Here is a 21,481-nt window from a genome sequence, read left to right as displayed (position 1 = left end):
ATAAAGAGGATCCTCTCTCACACCAAAACAAATCTCAGAAGGCTGAAAGTTTCAGTGGCATAACTTAAGCCATAAAAGTAATAGACAAAAATAGGGGTGAACATTTTCATACTCTTAGGTGGAAACATTTTAAGCAAGCATAACTCAAAAGCCAGAAACTATAAAGGAAAAGACTAATCTACATGATGATAAACCAATCAAAAACTTCTAAAAACCCATAAACAATGTAAACAACACACTTTGGGAAATATTTACAACACAGATGATGAAATTAATATCCCCCCAAAACAAACTCTTACAAACTCCCCACAATAAGAACATGCTAAGGCAACAATGCAGGTACAGGCACATCACAAAATTACTTACAAATTCACAAATTAAGAAATACCAATAGCCAAAAGACATCAACAGCCGGTTGGCTGCATTCATAATCAAAGTGCAAATAAAAATATCAGTAAGATTCTACTTTCTGCCTATTAAACTGACAAAGACAGAATCCATTGGCTCAGTGCTGCCAAACAGGAGAAAAAAGTGCTTTCATACAATATTATATCTTTCTAACGGCAGTCTGGAGATGTATATAAAAAATTTAAAGATGAACATCGATGAGTTCATAAATTCCACTACTAGGAATTTATTCCCAGAGAGAAAAATAAATCAAATGTACAAAGTTTCTTTGTATAAGGATGTTCTTCCCAGTGTTGGTTATTAAAAAACTAGAAATATAACTGTCCTTCAATAGAAATTTAGCCAAATAAACCATGGAATATTCTTATATTAGAATACTATCTAGTCATTTTAAAAGGTGGAATTTGTATGTATGTATATCATTCGTTGATATAAAAGAATGATATCCTGTGAAAAGCACGGCATGTTATCATTATATCATTTGTATAAAATTGTAGAGAGAGCTATACATCTGCAAAGGTGGAGACCCAAATGTCAACAGTGGTTGTCCCTGAATGGTGGGGACCAGGGGTGATATTTTCTTCTCCTTTCTATTTCCTCCATTGTCTAATTTTTTTATGTGTTATATTTATAATCAGAGAAAAAACAATAAAGCTATTTTCATTTTGAAGGAAATAAAAATAAAGAACTAAAAATAAAACCAAGAGATCAGAAATCAATAGTGTTAAAAAGCTACCTACCAACGCATTTTCTGCAATGTCTACTTGGAAGAACTTTCCAACAGTTTCCTGCAATGGAATAAAATTAATTAGATAATACAAAACAAAAGCCTACTAACAAAACAAAATAACTACTGAAATTGCTCAAGGACAAAGTGATAATTTGTAGGTAAATTTTTAGCTTTGTAAGGGTATTTTCCTGCAGTAAAACCAGTATAGTACACAACTAGCTTTAATAACAAATAGTAAGTTACACAGATTTAAATTTAAACAACCATGCCTATATTTAATACATTTAACTATACTTAATAAAATACACAATCCAGGTGTGAATAATCAACATCCTGAGTTTACTCCAGAGGATTAAGACTTATGTGTGCTGAGAACTGGTCCCCGCTCCTGGGCCACAGAAGTCCTGGATAGTTTTCCTCCCTCTTTTAGCTGTTCATTCAAAGAGTTTACACAGAGTAAAGAAAAGACTTAATAAACACAGATACTTGGGAGCAGGGCGGGGGGGGGGGGGGAAGTATAGGGGTTCGCTGGTTTCATTTTCCCTGTTTCATGTCTCCCCTCTTGTTTCCAAAAGGAAAAAGCACTGCACCACTTCTTTCCTAAGACTAACACTTTCCACTATGCTCTTTTCTACAGGATCCTGCTCCCTCCATCACCATTTCTATCAAATCTTTCATCTATCTCTTCTGTGTCTCTTTCCCTCACCTCGAAACAGTCATGAGCCTCCCAATCTGGAAAGATCTCCTCACCTCTAACTACCTTCTGGTTGTTCTGTCTGCAATCTGCAACTCTAATTCTCACCAATGTCTTTCTCCTTAATTCTTGATATCTATTCCTACTCTCCCTGCTCATGCTATTTATAAAGATTACTAACAACCTAATCAACTACAACAGTGTGTCTCCTCTCAAGTCCTATTTCACTTGACCTGTCTGAAGTCCAGCTCTGTTGTAGTCCCCCCCCCCTCTGTTAAAGAAGCCAATCCTTTCCACTTCATGCACACCCCCTTCTTAAAGAACCTCCTGGCCACAACTTGAAAGGATACCCTATCATTACCTGGCCACTGCTGACTACCCAAGTGCAACTGCCAAGTGGCAGAGCTAAATTTGAAATCCCTATCTGCCCAAGTTCAAGGCAATGCTCTTAACCTCAACACCCCAATTCCAAGTACACATTTCCAACTACCTGTCAGACATTAACACTAATATAGTCCACTGTTACCTCAAACTCAGCAAATCTAAAACAGGAATAGCCTGTGCTCCTTGCCCCACCACATCCCCTGACTTTTTCCAGTCAGTGAGGGAATAACTTCAAAGTTACTTTGCATTTATTCATGTAATGTTCATTTAATAAATCTTCATTGTGTATTCTAGGTACTGGGAATTTAGCAGTGACCAAAAACGAGCAAGTGTATGGAGTTTACATTCCCTAAGAGAAGACAGACACCAAATAAACAAACACATCAGGTGCTAAAAAGTGCTGTGGAAACAAATAAGGCAAATACCCAGCGGAGAATGGGGACCTTATTTTATAGAATGGTCGGGGAAGGAATTTTTGATGAGGGGTCATTTAAGCAAAGACCTGAAAGAGGCGAGGAAGTAAGCCGCACAGATATCTTAGGGAAGAACGCAAGAACAACTATAATGCAAAGCCCTGGCCAGTTTGAGAGTCACTGAGAAGGTCAGGATTGCTGAAAAGTAAGGAATGAGGAGAAGGAAATGAGGTCAGGGACATGTTAGGGAGCCAGATCACTGAGGGCCTTATGGATTAAGACTGGCTTATTACTGAGTTAGATAAGAAGCCAAAAGTTCTGAGCAGAGGACTGGCAATGAACTGACCTGTGCTTTAAAAGGATTACTTTGCTGTGAGAATGGACTACTGGGGGCAAAGGTAGAAGCAGGGAGGTCATTAAGGGGCTACTGCAGTGTAGACCAATATGATAATAGTGAAAGTGGTAAGAAGTAGTAGTTAGGGATATATTTTGAAATCCAAATAAAATTTGCTGATGGATTCAATGTGGGAGGGGAGGACACAAGAAGAATCAATGAATAAGTTTTCTGGCCTGAGCATTGTTTGTGTTTGTGGAGCCTCTCACAACCCCCTCCCACCACCCCGGCCCAAGTGTATGCTTTTTCAAAGTAGATTTTACACAGAAAGCCCACTTTAATTGGTGTCCAACACAGTATCATATATACAGGGGTTAAAACAATAAATGTCTTTATGTTCTGAATTAGAAAATGCAAAATAAAATGGTATAAGCCTTAACAATGGCTACTTATAAATACACAAAGATTTCTAATCAAATGATAAAATATTTTTCCCAGCTAAAAAATTAGTTCAATCACATTTTCCAAATGAATGTCGATCTGATTTTAATTTGAAGTATCAAAAACATCTGCACAGAATGGGAATGAAGAGCAACATATCTTACATAGACTTAAACTATAGGTAGGAATCATTATATAAAATGGATTGAAAAAAAAAAAGAAAAGCCACTTTAAGAAAAAAATACTTAAGAGGAGACACAAAACAACTATTGGTTTGCCATTAAAAAAAAAACTTGGCAATTTTGATATAATCAAAATCTAAATATGATACAAGCTGAATTAAGGAAGACTTTAAGATTAGCCAATTTTATTTCTTAAATTAAGTCATTGAATAGATATACCTTATTCAAATGCTGTGCTATGTAACCTCTTCCACAACCAACATCCAAAGCAAGGGAAAATTTTCTAAAAAGTAGACACACAAGTTATGATTCGTCTGTAATAACAGTCCACAAAACAGTTATTAAGAAGTAATTTTTCTTAAATAAAAACATATTAATGAATACAACTTTCAAAAAGTTATATTATCTACCTTTTCTGCCTCACCTCACAAGCTATTTCTACCAGAGAACATATTGAAAGAGCAAGTCTGTCTGGTACAGACATTCACAGGACCCCACAGTTAACCAGCTTTCCATGAGGCTGCTCCAAGATATGAATTCAAAGAACAAATTTGGTAGGAGTATTTCAATTTGATAATATATCCAAATAAAGAATGAAGAGAAGCTAATGTAAATTAAATGAAAATATCTGCATACTTATTTAGAACTTACTAATTATCTTTTTCTCAAATTTGTTGAGGCAACAGGTGACTTAAAATCATCATGTAAAATATCATGAACTATTAATATGTTAAGCTAAACACAAAATAAAACACCAACTAAATAGTAGCTAACTTTTACTGAAATCTTACCAGATTCAAAGCAATGTGCTATGTGCTCAAAGCAACTCAACCCAAGGTCACTCAACTAATAAGCAGCAGTCAGAACTTGAATTCAGTTAGTTTGAATCCTGGAACCAAAACTACTACCCCTATGCTATGTCGTCTTCTCTAAATAAATGTCATACTAAACCACACCAGTTAACACATCTAAGTGTAGGCCATCCACAGGTTTAAGAAAAATTTGTGACAGGAAAACTTAAAATTGCATCCATTAATAACATATTTTCTATTGGAACCAAAAGAGTCCTTTTCCAATTTCTGTCAAAAACCTATGTCAAAAGTATAGAACACCAGGACACAATTGGAGAACTGGTGTGAGAAAGAACTGTTTATTTACAAAATGCTCACTATCTTGACTGTGAACACAGGCAGTGTGACATGTTGAAGTGCACAGCTTTGGGATGAGAAAGATGTGACTTAGAATTCTGGGTCAGCAATGTACTGGTTCTGTGACCATAGACAAGTGACTTAATCTTACTGAATCTGTTTCCCCATCCATAAAATGGAAAAGTTACTACCTCACTCGAGAGAATTTTATGAAATGGTGCATGGAAAGTATCTAGCACAGTACAAATGCTCAACAAATGTTGGTTATGAGTTGCTATTATTATCCTAAGTTGTAACAGTATTAAGTGGACCTCAGATACCACAAATAAGACATTTAATAATCTGCCGGGCTAGTTTTTAAAAATCAACAAAAGATCAGGGTGGACAATACAAACTATACTTTGTAACAATAGAACATTACTTCAAGGACATTTACTCTGGTACTTTTTTTTAGACTGGTATTTTTAATGATTTAATTCTAAAGAGTTAATGTTAGTTTAAGACATGCCATAATCACAAGTCTCTCTGTAAACAATGTTTTGCTCAGTACTAAGGCATACTAAGACATACAAAGACTGTACAATCCATACTGACTTAGAAAATTCAATGTTTCATTTTTAATAAATGGCCTAAAATCCAAGCAAATGTAGAGAACTATTTGTTTCATTTCCTAATAAAACAGATGAAATGGGGGTAACTATTTGTAACAATGAAGCATTTTTTCTTACCTTATGAAGTTAATTCATACCAAGATTCTAAGTAGCAAGAATATCTCTAAAAAATTACTGTTTTTGATTTTATAAAATTCCTTTTATAGACAAATGTAATAAGTTCATCCCATGTTGGTGTAATTTAACCAACAATTTAACCGCAATGTTTTCATTAGTGGCTTTTGGCCAGATGAAATTGGATCAGTCATTCAGGCTCAGAGAGAAGCTAGGAGTTGTGCTTTTTTTTTTTTTTTCCAAGAATGAAATAAAAAGAACACTTGTTCTCCTATATAATATACATATATACATATATATATATATATATGTACATATATAAAGGAGAGACTTAGAGTGTGATTAACATTGAGAATCCTGGTAATAAATTCCTCTAGATTCTGCCATACATTAAGCTCTCAGCATTCAATCTCTTGAATTTCCAGTCAAAAAATTGTATTTTATTATGATAATCATCACTTACCTAGCTATGTCATATACGCGGTCTGCAATCCGGCTTCCAACCTGAAGGATTACAAGCGGCTATGATGTATATAAATCGAGTACGCATAACAGAGAAGCGACACTCTTTTTCCAGCATTCAACAATCCATAGGTTACTTATGTTTCAACATGCTGATAAGTACTTCTCCCTATCCCATTTTCAATCTGACCACAAATTATAAATAGGAACATAATTATTAAATTACCCTAGGAAACAGATTGAGGCAAATTACTTCAGAATATCAAAACTATAATTTCAACACGTAATCAAGATAAAAAAAATTAATGAAATATTTTGCATCCTTTTTTCAGTTACTGAAATCCAGTGTATTTTACACTTAACAGCACATCTCAGTTGGACTAGCCACATTTCAAGTGCTCAATAGCCACATGGGGCCAGAGATCACCATACTGAATGGGCAGCTCAGTTAGACAAGTAAATCCGAAGTCCTCATCTCTTACCGCCCTAATAACCCGAGTCCTCTCGGCCTGACCTCCTCTTCCACTCTCCTCTTCACGGAAGCTTCACTGGAGGCCTCAACAAGGTCCTCAACAAGGTCCTTCCCGCCTCACGATCACTTGTCCTTCTCTATGATTACAAGGCTACTCTCTCCAGATCTCAGCTTGCCTCATCATGTCCTCTGCCTGAGCGGCCTTCTCTGACCATCGGAGTCCTCACCCCACTTCACTTTAGTACCTCACCTTACTTTGGCCGAAATTACATTTCTTGTTCATCTACTCCCATAAGAATGAAACCTCCTGAGGGTAGCGGTCTTACTCTGCCCATAATATACATGTACACAATTCAAGCGATATTTGCTGAGTGAGTGAGTGAATGAACAGCTTACAAATATCCCGGTCCACCCCTTCAGGGATTACAGTAGAGGCTCAGGCAGAACGGCTGCTCAAGGTCACACGTGATGTGGGGTCTGCTGGGGCCTGGCCGGAGCCCCTGGACTCGGAGCCAGAGCTCGGCGTCGCCCTTCCCCTGCTGCCGCGCGGACTCACCTCCTCCTTCAGATAGTCAAACTTCATGGGTTCGGGCTGCCGGGCCGCCCAGTTCTTCTGTTTTCTCTTCAAATCCCGGTCGAAGATATTTAGGGCTCTGGGCGAGGTGCTGCCCGGGGGAGAGACGCCGGAAGCAACCTTTCTAAGGCCGAGGTTCTTTGCTGGGACCCCAAACACCAGAGGTCTCCGCCGCCACAGACAGAGGACGCCTAACCGCAACATCTCCCCCCGGTAAAGCAGGCGCATTTACGTTGCGCCTGCGCCACCGCGGCTCCGGCGCCTACGCTACGGGTCGCCGCAGAGGTGAAGCGAACGTAGTTTGGACCAGTTCTCTTGCCGTCCCGGAGGAGCGTCCCGCGGAGGACTCTGGGTCTGCGTCGCATGTGAGACGCGACGAGGAGGTGAGTAGGGTTGGATTTCTGAAAGGGTTGCAGGGGATCCCGAACTAATCTCTGACAGGGTCTCCTTCGGATTCACGGGGGGGTTACCCCCTTTTCCCTTGCCATTCCGGTCTCGTTTTTCAGACTTCCTTGATCCTCCCCAGGGTCCTTTTGAGGGACCTCAGTCCTTAGCTGTGCCCTGAGGTTTAAGGTTGGGTAGGAGATCGTCGTTCTGGGACCACCCTGGTGTTCTCCGCGTTAGAGGGTGGGTACAGGGGAGAGTGCGCTAAGGAAATGAAGGTGGGGGTCAGAAGGTGACGTCAGGTCGCCCTTCTCTGCCTGAATATCTGACGTTTATCGAATGCTTTCAGCGTAAACATTAATACACCTAATAACTAGATGAAACAGCTATTCCGTTCCCACCTGTTCAGAGGGTTAAATGATTAAGTGTGTAAATGCATCATTGAAACCTGTGATTTTTTTTCTTTTTGGTTATAAAAAGTTGTTTTCAAATTTAAGGAAAAAAATAAGCCTTTCAAAACAAAGCACTACCCTGTTTGATTAGTTCTTTTTTGTTCTTAATAATCAATGACTCTTAGCTCTGCAAAAGCAAATTGAGATGTTAAACCATTAGGAACTATTTTCAAGGGAACAATACTAATCTCTCCCACACCTACAGAGTCTAATATGTTTCAAGAAGAATCAGCCTGTTTGGGCCGTAGTTCTTATAAAATAAGAAAAAATAGAAAGAAGTGAAATTTATTAACTACGATGAAACTTTACCTGATTTTTGAAGGATGCTTGGATTTATAGAGGGAACTTTGTGAGCTAAACCTAATTGATTTGGGTCTGTTAGGACACTAGTCATGTAGAATTAAGGGCTGTCCAGAGTAGCATGAGGTGAAGACTAACAGAGAATGGGACCAGAATGTGAAGAAACAAATGAGACCAACTGAGGCTTGGGAAACTTGATTACATTAGCTTTTAACTTGTAACAAGTACAGGTATATAAAAAGAAATGTACAAACTCTGAGTAGTTGGCTAGTAAGCATTGGCTTGCTTACTAAGCCAATTGGCTAGTAAGCATTTTGCCTCCCTCTGTAAAGCCCTGGAGTTCTGTTTGCTTTTGCCTTAAATTTGTTTCTCCAAATGCTCTGTAATCAAAAGAGGATGTTCTGATTGTTTTTGCTTTTCTGCATGTGACTAAGAATAAGTTTGGGAAATGAAATTGGATGTGTTAACTTTGTGTACGTTTAACTTAGAATATATTGTGAATTAGTATTTTTTCCCAAAGCATCTTGTATTACTAATCCTTCATTATTATAACATTTGTTTTGCTTTTTAGTGTTTGATTTCTTCAAAGCATTTGTCCAGTCAGACATTTAAAAATGGCATCCAAAGAAGAAATAATGAGTGACCAGCGGTTTAGGAGGGTTACAAAGGACCCAAGATTTTGGGAAATGCCAGAAAAGGATCGAAAAGTCAAAATTGACAAGAGATTTCGAGCAATGTTTCATGACAAAAGGTTCAAGTTGAATTATGCTGTGGATAAAAGAGGACGCCCCATCAACCACAGCACTACAGAGGACTTGAAGCGTTTTTATGACCTTTCAGATTCTGATTCAGATCTATCTTATGAAGATGATAAAGCATTGAACCAAAAGAAAAGGAAGAAGAAAAAACCCGAGACTAACAACAAAATAGAATCAAAAAATCTAGTTGAAGAGAAAAAGAGAGAAAGTAAAAAAATTAATCAAAAGGATTCTGGAGATAAAAATGATTTGGATAACTCTGACAGAATTCAGAAAATGGAAGAGTCATGCAAATCTAAGAAGGTAGATTCAAAAATAAGTTCTAAGAAAAACAGAGAAGAATTTACACAGAAAAGTACAACAGGGAAAAAAAACATTGTTCAACATAATACAGAGTCATGTCCCAAAGGAAAAGTAGACTTGGGCGTCTCTGAAATTGTGAAATCTCCCAAGCTCAAGTACTCTAAGACAAGAAGAGAAATGCTATCAGGTTTGTTGGAAAGAATTACAGATACTTTGATATTACATTACTAATTTTTATACTGATTTTTTTAAAAAGGAGACATGTAGTAAGAATTTCTATAGTATAATGAGAATGATCAAATGCTTATTTGGGAGATAAAGCTATGAAAGAAAGAATACCATGTAATGATTATTAATTTTTTATTTTGTGTTATTAATTGCTAGGAGAGAAAAACTTGAGGCTACACAATGATTGTGATTTGTGGTGGGGACTAGTGAGAGCTATGTTCTGTAACCAAGTAAAACGTTATATGTTGTCATCACACAGTAAGAAGAGGTGTCTGAAGAGGGTTAGTAGAGTTGGGTACTCATTCATCCTTCATTCAGCTACTTGTAGTAACTTGTAATGTGGCAGATAAACATGAGTAAGATATGGGCCCCCATCTTAGGCCTACTACTAGCTTATATGATGTCTGTGCACATTAGAAAAAGTTACGCCCTTTTAGACATGCAGAGCTCCCAGAGCTCACAGTTTGGTAAGGGCCAGCAGCTTTGAGTGAAGCAGTTAGGTTTATTTCCCCTGAGCAGACACAACACGCCTGCAGAGCGTGTTAGTGGAGTTTGGCCTTGATTTCAGCCCTTCCTGGCCCTTTGCAGATCCTCTTTTGTAAATAACGTCCTGCTAAACTCTGCAGTGCCATCAGCTAAAGCGGCACTGTCTAATAAAAAATGTATAATTTTGAATTTTCTAGTTGACACATTAAGAAGTAAAAAAAACAGGTGAAATTCATTTTTAATAACAATATTTAACCTAATACATCAAAAAGTTCATTCAAGATGTAATCAACTTAAAAAAAGTTGAATGATATAGTTTACATTCTATTTTCATACTAATCTCAAGTTTAAAATTTGAATGAGCCACATTACAAGTACTCAATTGCTACATGTGGCTGCTTGTACATACTGGACACCACAGATCTAAAGTAGAAGAAATTAGGTCCATAATATATGATAGAATAATGGTAAGTGGTATAAAAGATATTTAGCAGAGGGCTATGAGAATTCAGAGGAAGACGTCGCTCAAGATACGGCAACCAGAGAAAAATTGATAGGAGAAGTACGATCAGATTTGGAAAAAGTAAATTGAGGGACCAGAGCATTCTATATAGAAAGGACTTTTTGAGCAAAGATATGGTTGGATATGTTCAGAAGAGATAAGTATTCCCATTTGATTAGATAATAAGGTCTCTAAAGGGGTGAGTGGATAACACAGCTAAAAGTGGTTGTTTGGAACTAAGAAATGTCTGATTCTAGTTCATGCCTACTTGTTTACTTATTAAAATTTTGTGTCCCATCCAGCAGCAAGGAATTTTGAGTGTTGGTGTTGCCAGTTGTTGATGTTGTTAATTGAAAATTGGTATTCAGATGAGCCCAAAGCTGGCTGTGATTACGAGACCCAAGGAGGATAGGCATCCAGGAAGAGCCTGAGAGGTCTTGACAGGCTGAGATTATACTGGAAAGGTAGGAGGTATCAGGCAGTAGATAGAATTCTAGATAGGGAGTAGGAGGTCAGGATGGGGTGTCATTTCGTTTGTAGTGGAACCAGGCAGCAAACTGAGGTGTAAGGAGAAGGGATAGGAGTTTGGTTATTGAAATTGGAGAATAAGATCAGAATAGGAACAGCAGCAAGATTTGTTTGATGCTGAGTTTGTGAGATAAGTTAGTCTAACCTCTTTTAAATTTCACTTGATTTGGGGCATTGGATTAATAAAACATACCCATATAATCCTTTGGATTGATTTTATAGAATCTTTTTATATATCTCCATTAAATTTTCTCAGTAAGCTTGAGAAATTAGGATAGATTAATTGGGAAACAAGACTAAAGTGATTTATGTTAGGATACACAGAGCTGGGCCTGCGACTCAAGTCTTTGAATCTTTCTTTCTACCCCATCATGTTTCTTCCAGTAATTTACATCAGTTCTATAGTCTAGAAAGGCATTAGGTGTAAGTAAGGAATAGTGACTTTGTATATAACCATCTTTTGTTCATTATTCATTTGTCAGTTATCATTCCAGCAACTACTATGTGCAGGGGTCTTTTTAAGTGCTGCAAGGTACAGGTGATGTGAGGAGGTATGGTTTGGTATTATGTGTCATTATGATATGTTGATGCCCAGCACTTGTACTCCTAAGAACTTATTTTAATTGGGCATAAGTGCAAATAATATGCATTATAGCATTGTTTTTAAAATGTAAAATTAGCATAAATCAGGGGATTGATTAAATAAATTGTGATATATCCAAATGTTTATGATATATGAAGCTTTAAAAATAAGTTGCAAAATAGTAATAATGGTGTGACAAGCTACTTAAAAAAATTAATGGATACATCATAGAAAACAGATTTAGGGAATTATGTACCAAAATAGCCATCCAGGTATCTCTGCATGAAAAATTACTAGTCTTTTTATTTTATTTATTAACCTGTATTATCTTAATATTTTTCCAATGAGCATTCATTACTTTTATAATGGGGGGGGGTAACAAAGCATTTTTTTAAGTAGCAAGGTAAGTACTGTTTACAGTTACTGTAGAGCAGTACCATCCAAGAATAGAGAGATAATCCTACATTATCTAGTATTGTATACATGGTGGGCTCTGAGCAAATATTTACTGAATAAATCAGTACTCTGAATGTACTCGATATCAAAAGTATTAAAATACTAGATCTTTTTTAAGTCTTTTGTGTATTGATTTATTATATAACCCAAATCACACACAAAGTGTGATGTATGTACCATTGTCATACGGGAAAACATGGCATATGTAACAAGATACTCAAAGTTTTTTATGTTAATAGATATGTATTTAGGAATAAGTATTTATTTAAGAAAAAGTAGAGTCACTACATCACATCTGTGACATCAGAGATACTTAGAACAAAGCTAATTTTTTTAATTAAAAAAGATTTCAATTTAGTGAAAAACAGTGATATGCAAAAATCATGAAAATGGCATAATAATGACTGATGCTTGAGAAATAATTGCAGTATTAGATAAAGGTAGATCTCTGAGGTGTTATTTCTGAGCACGTTGCTTAAAAGTGAATTCTGGTGCTTGCCTCATAGTAACTCTCCTTCACTGTTGTGGTGTTTTTTGATCTCATATGCAGAACTTATGATAATTCCTTTTTTTTGGCTTTTTCACATCTCCTGGCTAGTTATTTTTTATGGTCCCCCACTCTCTTGTGGTACTAAAACAGAAGCCCATTTCTTTTCCTCCTAGCAGAACTCTTTCATTTAGTCTCAGATCAAATGGCATCTTTGTGAAGCCTGTCTTAAATACCTCTCTGCAGGCAAATTTAGATGTCTCTTCTGTGTTACCTTAGAATAAAGCTTCATTATTCAATAAAAAATTTCTTTTGGCTTATGAACAATCAGGAGCATAGGATCATGTTACAAGCCATCTCCCTTTTTCTTTTCCTGAGTTCAATGCCTTTTATTTACATAGTAAAGTAAGTAGTAAATAGTAGGTCAATGAATAACTATTATAAGATTATAGGACCAAGGGAAAAACTAACTTTGAATTTCATTCTAAGCATTAAGCTTTTAATATTTTTTTCATTTCTGCAAATAGAGCTTTAAGCAGAAACATAAGCTCCAACTTAAAGATGAATAAAATGTGTGAGATACTGTATATCAACATACACATACCCATAGTAGAAAGAATCATATAAATTGCTTTAGAACTAGAAAATGAGGTTTTTCAGTTATGAGGGTTAAAAAAAAATCCAATATAAGTAAAAACAATCTTTCACTCTTCATGGTATTGCTATTAGTTACAAAGTTCAAGATTTAGCAGAAAACCTGTGTTTTGCCCTGCATAGGTGATCTTATCCACATCTCAAGCTTCTGTTATCACTACACATGAGTGAGTGAAAAGTTTTATCTCCAGCACGCAACTTTTCTGAGTTGTAAACTCATACAGCCAGCAGCCTTCTTGATTTCTCCTCGTGTATGATTCCAAGGCACTTCAGATTCAACATAGTGAAAACTGAACTCATGATCTACCTCTACCAAGCAAGCAAACTGTTTCTTTTCCAATATTGCATGTTTATCTATGTATCTACGTATCTATGTATCTATGTATCTATCTATCTATCTATCTATCTATCTATCCATCCATCCATCCATCCATCCTCAAGCCAAGAAGCTGGGACTCATCTTTGACAATTCTAAAACTTCTGTGCCTCATACCAAGCCCCTGTCACTAATTACTGTTGATTTTAACTCCTGACTCTGAAACTCTGAAGTGAATCCATTAACCTCTTTGTATCTGTTTCTAATAATTTAGTGCTATCTTCATCTCTTGGTAGGAGTATTGTACTACACTTCTAATTTTCTAATCATATCCTCTTGACTCCATCTGGTCAAGTTTCTACAGCATAGTCAAGGTGATCTATCTCACTGTGCAAATCTGATGATGTCCCTCTTTCTGAAAGCATAGCAGTAGCTTATCACTGCTTTTATGACAAAATCCAAACCTTCTACATGGTTTTTGGAAAGCGTGGCCTGTACCTCGCTATTCAGTTTAATTTCTTACTTGACTCTTGGCCACCTGCAGTCCATATATTCTTGCCAGCTTTTTCCTATTCTTGGATCTTTGCATTTATTTTTCTTGGTGTTTGGAGCATTTCCCTCATTAATCTTGAATACTTCCTCTTTATCCTTCAAGTAGCAACTCAGTTGCACTTATATAGAGACTCCTATTGTAGCTCTTTATGTGTATGGATGTGATTGATTTTATTTGATCCAGACCCTTCCATCTATTCGCTTAACTAATAACTTCTCTTACCAATGATTTTATATTGAGCACCTAGCACACAGCAGGCACTGCATAATTCTGAACAAATATGTGAATCTACTTGTATGATCTGGGTACATATCAAAATTTCTATCAAGTACTTTAGGCATGAACTTTTATTGAATTTAGGGTTTGTTTGTTTTTTAAGTCTCTTTCATAGAAATTACTTTTACTGGATTTGAGGTCAGAATAATGTGATTTGAATTTAATTGTGTTTACATTTTCTTAATTTCTCCCTCCTTTAATGTTTTTTGCAGTGGTTTCACTAATGGCAAGAGACAGTGATGGTTTTGAAAACTTGACAGGTGGTAAGAGGTTTGACAAAGATGCTCTGGAGGAAGATTCAGAAAGTGCTAGTGAAATAGGTGATGAAGAATCTGAAGATGAAATTACAGGCATTGGTAGAAGTTCAACTGATGATGATGATGATGATGATGATGATGATGATGATGATGATGTTGTTGTTGATGGAAATGAGAATGATGAGGAGGAGGATGAAGATGAGGAGAGTGAGAATGATGATGAAAGTGACAGTGGTCCTGATCTTGCAAGGGGTAAAGGAAATATAGAAACTAGTTCTGAAGATGAAGAAGATATGGCAGATTTACTGCCAGAGGACTCTGGTTTTGAGCATGCTTGGAGAGAATTAGATAAAGATGCTCCTCGGGCTGATGAGGTGAGCTTTTGAATAAATAAGATTATATGTGATGAGCACAGTACAAGTAGCTTTTATGAATGGTAGAATTGATGTCATTAAATTGGGAAAAGATTTATTGGTAAATACTCTTAATGATGATTCTCATTAAAACTTCTTGATATGGAATTGATTGTTTTAGCTGGTAGTTTTTATTTCAGTTCCTACTGCACCTATTAGAAATGATATAGGGTAATCTACTTAACCTCCATGCTCATTCATGGGAAGCAAAATAGCTTAACAAACTTAGTTATTAAAAAATCAGCTGATTATCGTATTCTGATTCAAGAACTAAAAACCATATAAGAGAAAGTGTTTATCTGTTGACAGTTTTATCATGTGTGACTCAACCAAAGTTTTCTTTTTCTTTTTTAAATATCATCTTTATTTTTATTTATTTTTTTATATTAAATATAATTTATTGTCAAATTGGTTTCCATGCAACACCCAGTGCTCATCCCAACAGGTGCCCTTCTCGATGCCCATCACCCACTTTACCCTCTCCCTCCCCCCGTCCCATCAACCCTCAGTTTGTTCTCAGTATTTAAGAGTCTCTTATGGTTTGCCTTCCTCCCTCTCTGTAACTTTTTTTTCCCCACTTCCTCTCCCCCATGGTCTTCTGTTAAGTTTCTCAGGACCAAAGTTTTCTCTTATACATATTGAAACTATTTAGATAAATACTTATATTGATGATGTAAGAATTTTGGGGGAAAGAAAGCATTACGTTTTTTGTATATTTTATAAGTGTTGGGAATGATAGAGGTTATGTAATATTTAATTTTTCTCATTTCTTAGATTACACGTCGATTAGCTGTTTGCAACATGGACTGGGACAGATTAAAGGCAAAAGATTTGCTGGCTTTGTTTAATTCATTTAAACCTAAAGGAGGTGTTATATTTTCTGTAAAGGTGAGAATTGATTTCATTTTGAAGTAAATTTCTAAACATTTTGAATCTGATCTTTTTTTTTTTTTAAGTCATACTTTTCCTTTTAAAGAAAATAATCTGGCAGTTGTCCACTGTAGTTAGGCATGAAACCAGTATAACAAACGTAAAAGGAAGGAGTAAAATTATTGCTATTGATGGGTTAGCTGATTGTACGTAATTTAAAAACCCAAAGAGATCAATTGGAAAGCTATTACAATATATAAAGCTCAATAAAGGGACAGAGTATAAAATAAATATTTTTTAATTGCATTCTTCAATTCTTAACCAATTAAGGAAAAAAAATCTATTTTTACTAGCAACAGAAACACAAAATCCTTAAGAATTCCCTTAAACATGTGACATTTGTGAAATGGTAACACTGGTAAATTTGAAAAACTTAAATTTTGAGATACCATATTTCTGGAAAGCAAGCATAATGGTTAAGAATCCAGGCTTTGTTGTATGACAGACTGCAGGCAGATCTTGATTCTGGGGGCACCTAGGTGGCTCAATCAGTTAAGTATCTAACTCCTGATTTCAGCTCAGGTCATAATCTCATAGTTTGTGGGAACCAGCCCTGCCTCAGGCTTGAACCTGCTTGGGACTCCCTCTCTCCTTCTCTTTCTGCCCCTCCCCTGCTCATGCTGTCTCTCTCAAAATAAATAAATAAACATTAAAAAAAAAAATACAAATCTTGATTCTGATATATGGCATGTGATTTTGGGCATTTTATTAATCTCTCAGATGTGTTCTCTCATCTGGCAGTGGATGCAAAAATAGCATTTCCTAGGGTAGTTGTAAGGATGAAATGAAAAGAAACTCACACTTAGTATTTAGTGTAGTGCCTGAAACAGCTCTAAATTATAATTCTGTTTAAATATTTAAAGATGTCAGTTCTATAGGTTTAGTGTAGTTTCAGCCATAATCTCAGTTCAAATGAAAGTAAAGAAAAAGGATACCAGTAATCATCTAAAAGAATAAACAGTGAGAATGACTAATACATTTTTGGGAAAATACACCAGTATAAAAGGATTCTGTCAGGTACAACATCTAAATCTTTTATATTGCTATGTGAGTTAAGAAGTTTGGGTAAAAATAGAGGGACAAATAGATGGAATGGAATAGATAAATAGAAGAGTTTATATTATAATTTAGACCAAAATAAGTTTGAATACCTGATATTGGAACAAATGGATGAGTCTTTATATGAAGAGCTTATTTCAGATCTTTACCTTATAATAGCCCAAAATAAACTCTAGATAAAGTATGGGAAAAAATTAAAAAATCAAACCCCAGAAACAGAATAAAATGGAATTGTGTTTTTATTAAATCTGTGTTTCAGGAAATAGGTATTAGGAATTTCTAGACTTTGAAAAGGGAAAAGGAATCAACAGATGTGACTACATATATATTTCAAACTTCTACGTGAAAACCTATCATTGCCACTCACACTAATAGGAAAAACTCAAATCCCCTATTTGATAAATTGCATATTGCACAGAATTGAAAAAAAATAGTTTAACATATATATTAAGCCCAGTAGTATCCAAACAAGACAGATTAATACAGTTATATTTCTTGACTCTCAAAAGTAGCCAATATACAAAAATACCAAATCCTGGGTTGCCTGGGTAGCTCAGTAGGTTAAATGTCCAACTCTTGGTTTCAGCTCAGGTCATGATCTATGGTTCTTGAGTTTGAGCCCCACCTTGGGCTCTGCCCTGACAGCATGGAGCCTGCTTGGGATTTTCTCTCTCTCTCTCTCTCTCTCTCTCTCTCTCTCTCTCTCTCTCTCTCTCTCGCCCTCTTCCTCTCCCTCTCCCTCTCTCTCCCTTTTCCTCCCCCATTCATGCTCACACACACACTCCCTCTCTCAAAATAAATAAATAAACTTAAAAAAAAAAATAGTACCAAATCCCAATGAGGGTGAATCCTTTTTTTATACCAAGATTGTATCTAAACTATGTGATAATTTTCAGTTATATTTAAAGGATTTCTTAATTTTTTTTAAGTTTATTTATTTTGGGGCAGGGGGAGAGTAGGGGCAGAGAGAGAAGGAAACACAGAATCTGAAGCAGACTCCAGGCTCCCCAAGTTGTCAGCATAGCCCAACATTGGACCCAAACCCACGAACTGTGAGATCATGACCTGAACAAAAGTCAGACTGAGCCACCCAGGAGCCCCTCTATTTAAAGGATTTCTTAAAGCATTGGATAATGGATATTGGATAAATGATATGACTTAAAAGATAAATTGAGTATTACAAAATTATTTTTTATTACGTATGTTTTATGTCCTTCAGTAATCATTTTTGTGTATTTTGCGTCAACAGTCATTTCTCGTGTGTGTTTACATTGAGTTCCTGGAGTGCCTAGACTCTTGTTTTGCTTTTATTTTTCCCTTGGATTCCAGAACCATCTTGTCCTAGTTGATGTATGCAGGAGACACTCTGTTTTTGTTCTCAAGTTCCACATCTGTTTCATTCCAACCAAAACAACTATTTTTAAGGAGATTCCTCAGAATGTTTTAGCTTTCCGTAGTAGGTTTGGAAGTGAGTCATTCTTGCTGTTTTCATTGAGTTCAGTTGTAATTCTTGGAGTTCCGGATATTGTAAGAAAAGTAAAGAATATATTGATCTTATCTTATTTTTTTTGTGTGTGTGTGTATGTTTTTAGATATATCCTTCAGAATTTGGAAAGGAGAGGATGAAGGAAGAGCAAGTTCAAGGACCAGTAGAGTTATTAAGTATACCTGAAGATGCCCCTGAAAAGGACTGGTATTAAGCCATTATAGAAAATAAAATTAAATCTCATAAGTTCATGTCACTAACTCAGAATTGTGGTCACTGTAATGGAACTAAAGTTTATGCTCTGCCTGCCATTCATCGTTAAAACAGGTTGCAAAAGCAAATTAAAGTCTGTCAGAAGTGGCACGCTATTCCAACAACATTTTGTGTGTATATTTACATTTCAGTATTCACAAATTACTGCAGTTTTGAAAAACATTTCTCAGCCTCATTGCTCTGAATAAGTTTTGTTTTTTTCCTGAGATGTTGCTTTCCATAATAGTGGCATTGAAACCCTATTTGCCTTCAAAATATACAGTTTTTGTAAATTTGAGGATTAAATAAAAAAATAGTGATAACATTGTTTTATCATCATAATGTAGTATTGAAAAAAAATTTAAGGTAATTTTTAAACCACTAGGTGGAGCTATGTGCACGTAATAAAAATGGTAATTGACAAGATTGGTGGCAGAAGAGAGCCAATGAAGAGTTTCAATATGTTAAATGAAATTAAACTTACAACCATTTAGACTTGACAAGACATAAATCTGAAATAAACATTTTACCAGATCAGGAATTTCTTTGTACTTAGAACTAATGCTTTCCTAGCATAGTTTGTAATATGTTTAATTATTAATATCATTAATTGTATTAATGTTAATATATTATATTAATATAATACATTTAACATTATAAACTTGTTCAGCAGTTTTACTTGAGCGGTTATATGTGGTAGCAAAATAAAAAAAATGACTATTCAAGAGTTAAACTCTAGGTTACCATATGTAATTCTTACACTCTTCTAGACACTAAATTTCAATCAAAATACCTAGTCTGTGCCTTGTCAAAATAATAAAATGAGCTTAAGTATTAATGCCCATAAAGGCAGAGTCATGAAAGAAAGATAGATTGGGATGAAACAATTTTTTGAAACAATTACATTCATTTTTTAAAGGAAGATCGGTCTTTGTGTTCTAAGCTTAATGAGTTTTCTACCTTTTAGGACTTCTAGAGAAAAACTGAGAGATTATCAATTCAAACGACTCAAGTACTATTATGCAGTAGTAGACTGTGATTCCCCTGAAACAGCTGGCAAAATTTATGAGGATTGTGACGGCCTGGAATTTGAAAGTAGTTGTTCATTCATAGATCTAAGGTAATCCAGTATGTCTTACCGATTTTATCTTGTAGCACAATATGATTATAAGAAGTAAAATATTAGACTCCTAGTATTTTATGTTGTTTCATGTTGTGAAAGAGGATTTTTTGCTTTGGGATTTTTTGCTCCTGTGGAGCATCACTCTTAAAGAAAACTATAACAAGGAAATGCTAAACTATTATGTATGAGTCACCCCGCATTTATATCCTGAATTTCAAACATACTGGCTATGTTTTTAGTTCTATGTAGTGATATTTTCTTTGCAACTCTCTTTTAGAACTAGGAACCAGGTGAATTAACTTAAAAAAAAAGCATTGAGGTAGGGGCAGAGGAATTTGCTAATAAACTGGTACCTCTACATCTGTGCTGCCTAATACAGTAGCCACTAGTCACATCTGACTATTTAAAATTTTTAAAAATTTTAAAATCATTCATTTGCTTAGTCATTAGACATATGTAAAGTACTTAATGCAGAGCAGATATAGGGCAGACCATATGTTGGATAGAGCAGATTGCCGTCATCACAGAAAGTTTCATTGGACAATGCCGCCATAAATGCTGTTCAATGAATGAATGGTGTTGCCGGCATTGTCTTTGGACTTCGGCGTTATTTTCACCACGTGCACAGGCTTCACTGACCCAGAGCTGAAAACCCTTAGGTGGTTGTAAATGTCAGTTCTGAGGAAACAGGAAACTAAACTACTGTACCATTTTATCATTAGCCTAGTCCTTTTGAACCCAATACACCATTTTACTATGACACTTTGAATAAAAATCAGTTCTCTGCATCCAGGTTTGTGAGAGGCTTTGTTCTCAAAATGAAATATTTCCAAAAAAAAATGCATCATTCATAGTCAGTGGCTTTCATACTTTGAAAGCATTCCGACTGGTAGAAAAACAAATAAAAATTTTTGAATTGATAATTTGGAATAAAATTTTAGTATGCTTGCATATTTAACACAAAGGGCTTATCTCATCAGACAAGTGTTTCCTTCTCTTTTATGTTAAGAGTTTCAGTTGGAGGTACTTGTTCTGAATGTTTAAATAGTAGTTACCAAACATTTGTTAGAATATCAAACTCTTTGGATGTTACGAATTCATGTTAACATGTTGTTTTCGGGATCATTTTGTTCTTTCTAGTTCTGTTTGGGGACATTTCCATACTATGTTAGAATAAGGTCTGGCAGGCCTAGAAAATAAGATCAGTGACCATGGAAAAAATTTACATTCCCTGTTTGATTTTGTTAAGCATGCATCAGAAAAGAAAATTGAGTTTTCTGCTACTGTCCAATTATCTAGAGAAACTTTATTTCACCTGCCCGAAAATATAAATGCATGCACATTAATAACACTTAAAAATATTGGTTTCAGATACCTATTTCTCTTCTACTAAATCTGTGCAGAAGTGTAGCTGGAGGAGGATACTGTGTAGACCTAGTGAACCTTAATTATTTGTTTCTCTACCAACAAATAATTTTTAGTGGATTATAGAGCATATGCTTTTTTTGTGTATGGAACAAAATCTATATAAATTACAAAACCTAAATATATTAACCATGGGTTATTTAACTATGCTTTTCCCCCCTATTCTTTAGCCTGATGCCTAAGCGTTGTCAGACAATTACACTTACACTTAGTAGCTAATTATTTATGAAAAAATATTGTAAGATAATATTGTGAAGATTTTTTAGTCTTAATTTTAAGCTTATTCCTTATTTTCACTGACAC

General features: G+C 35.6%; 2 protein-coding genes across 12 annotated transcripts in view; one reads left to right on the top strand and one right to left on the bottom strand.

The window, feature by feature from the left end:
• The window catches only part of NDUFAF5 (NADH:ubiquinone oxidoreductase complex assembly factor 5), a 61,600-nt gene that overhangs the window by 18,052 nt on the left and 22,067 nt on the right, over positions 1-21,481 (bottom strand). For 4 of the 10 annotated variants that reach the window (XR_003423888.2, XR_003423889.2, XM_015079636.3 and 1 more), the window contains exons 1-4: positions 6,950-7,252; positions 5,923-5,963; positions 3,806-3,869; positions 1,149-1,196 (exon numbers count right to left, since the gene is read on the bottom strand). Coding sequence is in view for 6 of the 10 variants with exons in the window: in XM_015079636.3 (XP_014935122.1) it covers positions 1,149-1,196; positions 3,806-3,869; positions 5,923-5,963; positions 6,950-7,195 (399 nt within the window). In the remaining 4 variants the exon portion in view is untranslated. Of the gene's footprint in view, positions 1-1,148; positions 1,197-3,805; positions 3,870-5,922; positions 5,964-6,949; positions 7,259-21,481 lie in introns of those variants that run through there. The other 6 variants (XM_053200269.1, XM_053200267.1, XM_015079638.3 and 3 more) reach the window with 5 other exon arrangements.
• ESF1 (ESF1 nucleolar pre-rRNA processing protein homolog) overlaps positions 7,213-21,481 on the top strand; it is a 65,608-nt gene continuing 51,339 nt past the window's right edge. The window contains exons 1-6 of one of the 2 annotated variants that reach the window (XM_015079635.3): positions 7,213-7,350; positions 8,675-9,351; positions 14,446-14,864; positions 15,678-15,791; positions 18,485-18,585; positions 19,598-19,750. In XM_015079635.3, coding sequence (XP_014935121.2) covers positions 8,718-9,351; positions 14,446-14,864; positions 15,678-15,791; positions 18,485-18,585; positions 19,598-19,750 — 1,421 coding nt within the window. In that variant the 5' untranslated portion in view covers positions 7,213-7,350; positions 8,675-8,717. The other variant, XM_015079634.3, reaches the window with a different exon arrangement.

Source organism: Acinonyx jubatus, chromosome A3, assembly GCF_027475565.1.
Source record: "Acinonyx jubatus isolate Ajub_Pintada_27869175 chromosome A3, VMU_Ajub_asm_v1.0, whole genome shotgun sequence".
In the NCBI taxonomy this organism is placed as follows: domain Eukaryota; kingdom Metazoa; phylum Chordata; class Mammalia; order Carnivora; family Felidae; genus Acinonyx; species Acinonyx jubatus.
Note: the sequence above shows the minus strand (reverse complement) of the source record. Positions and strands in the feature narration are given on the sequence as shown.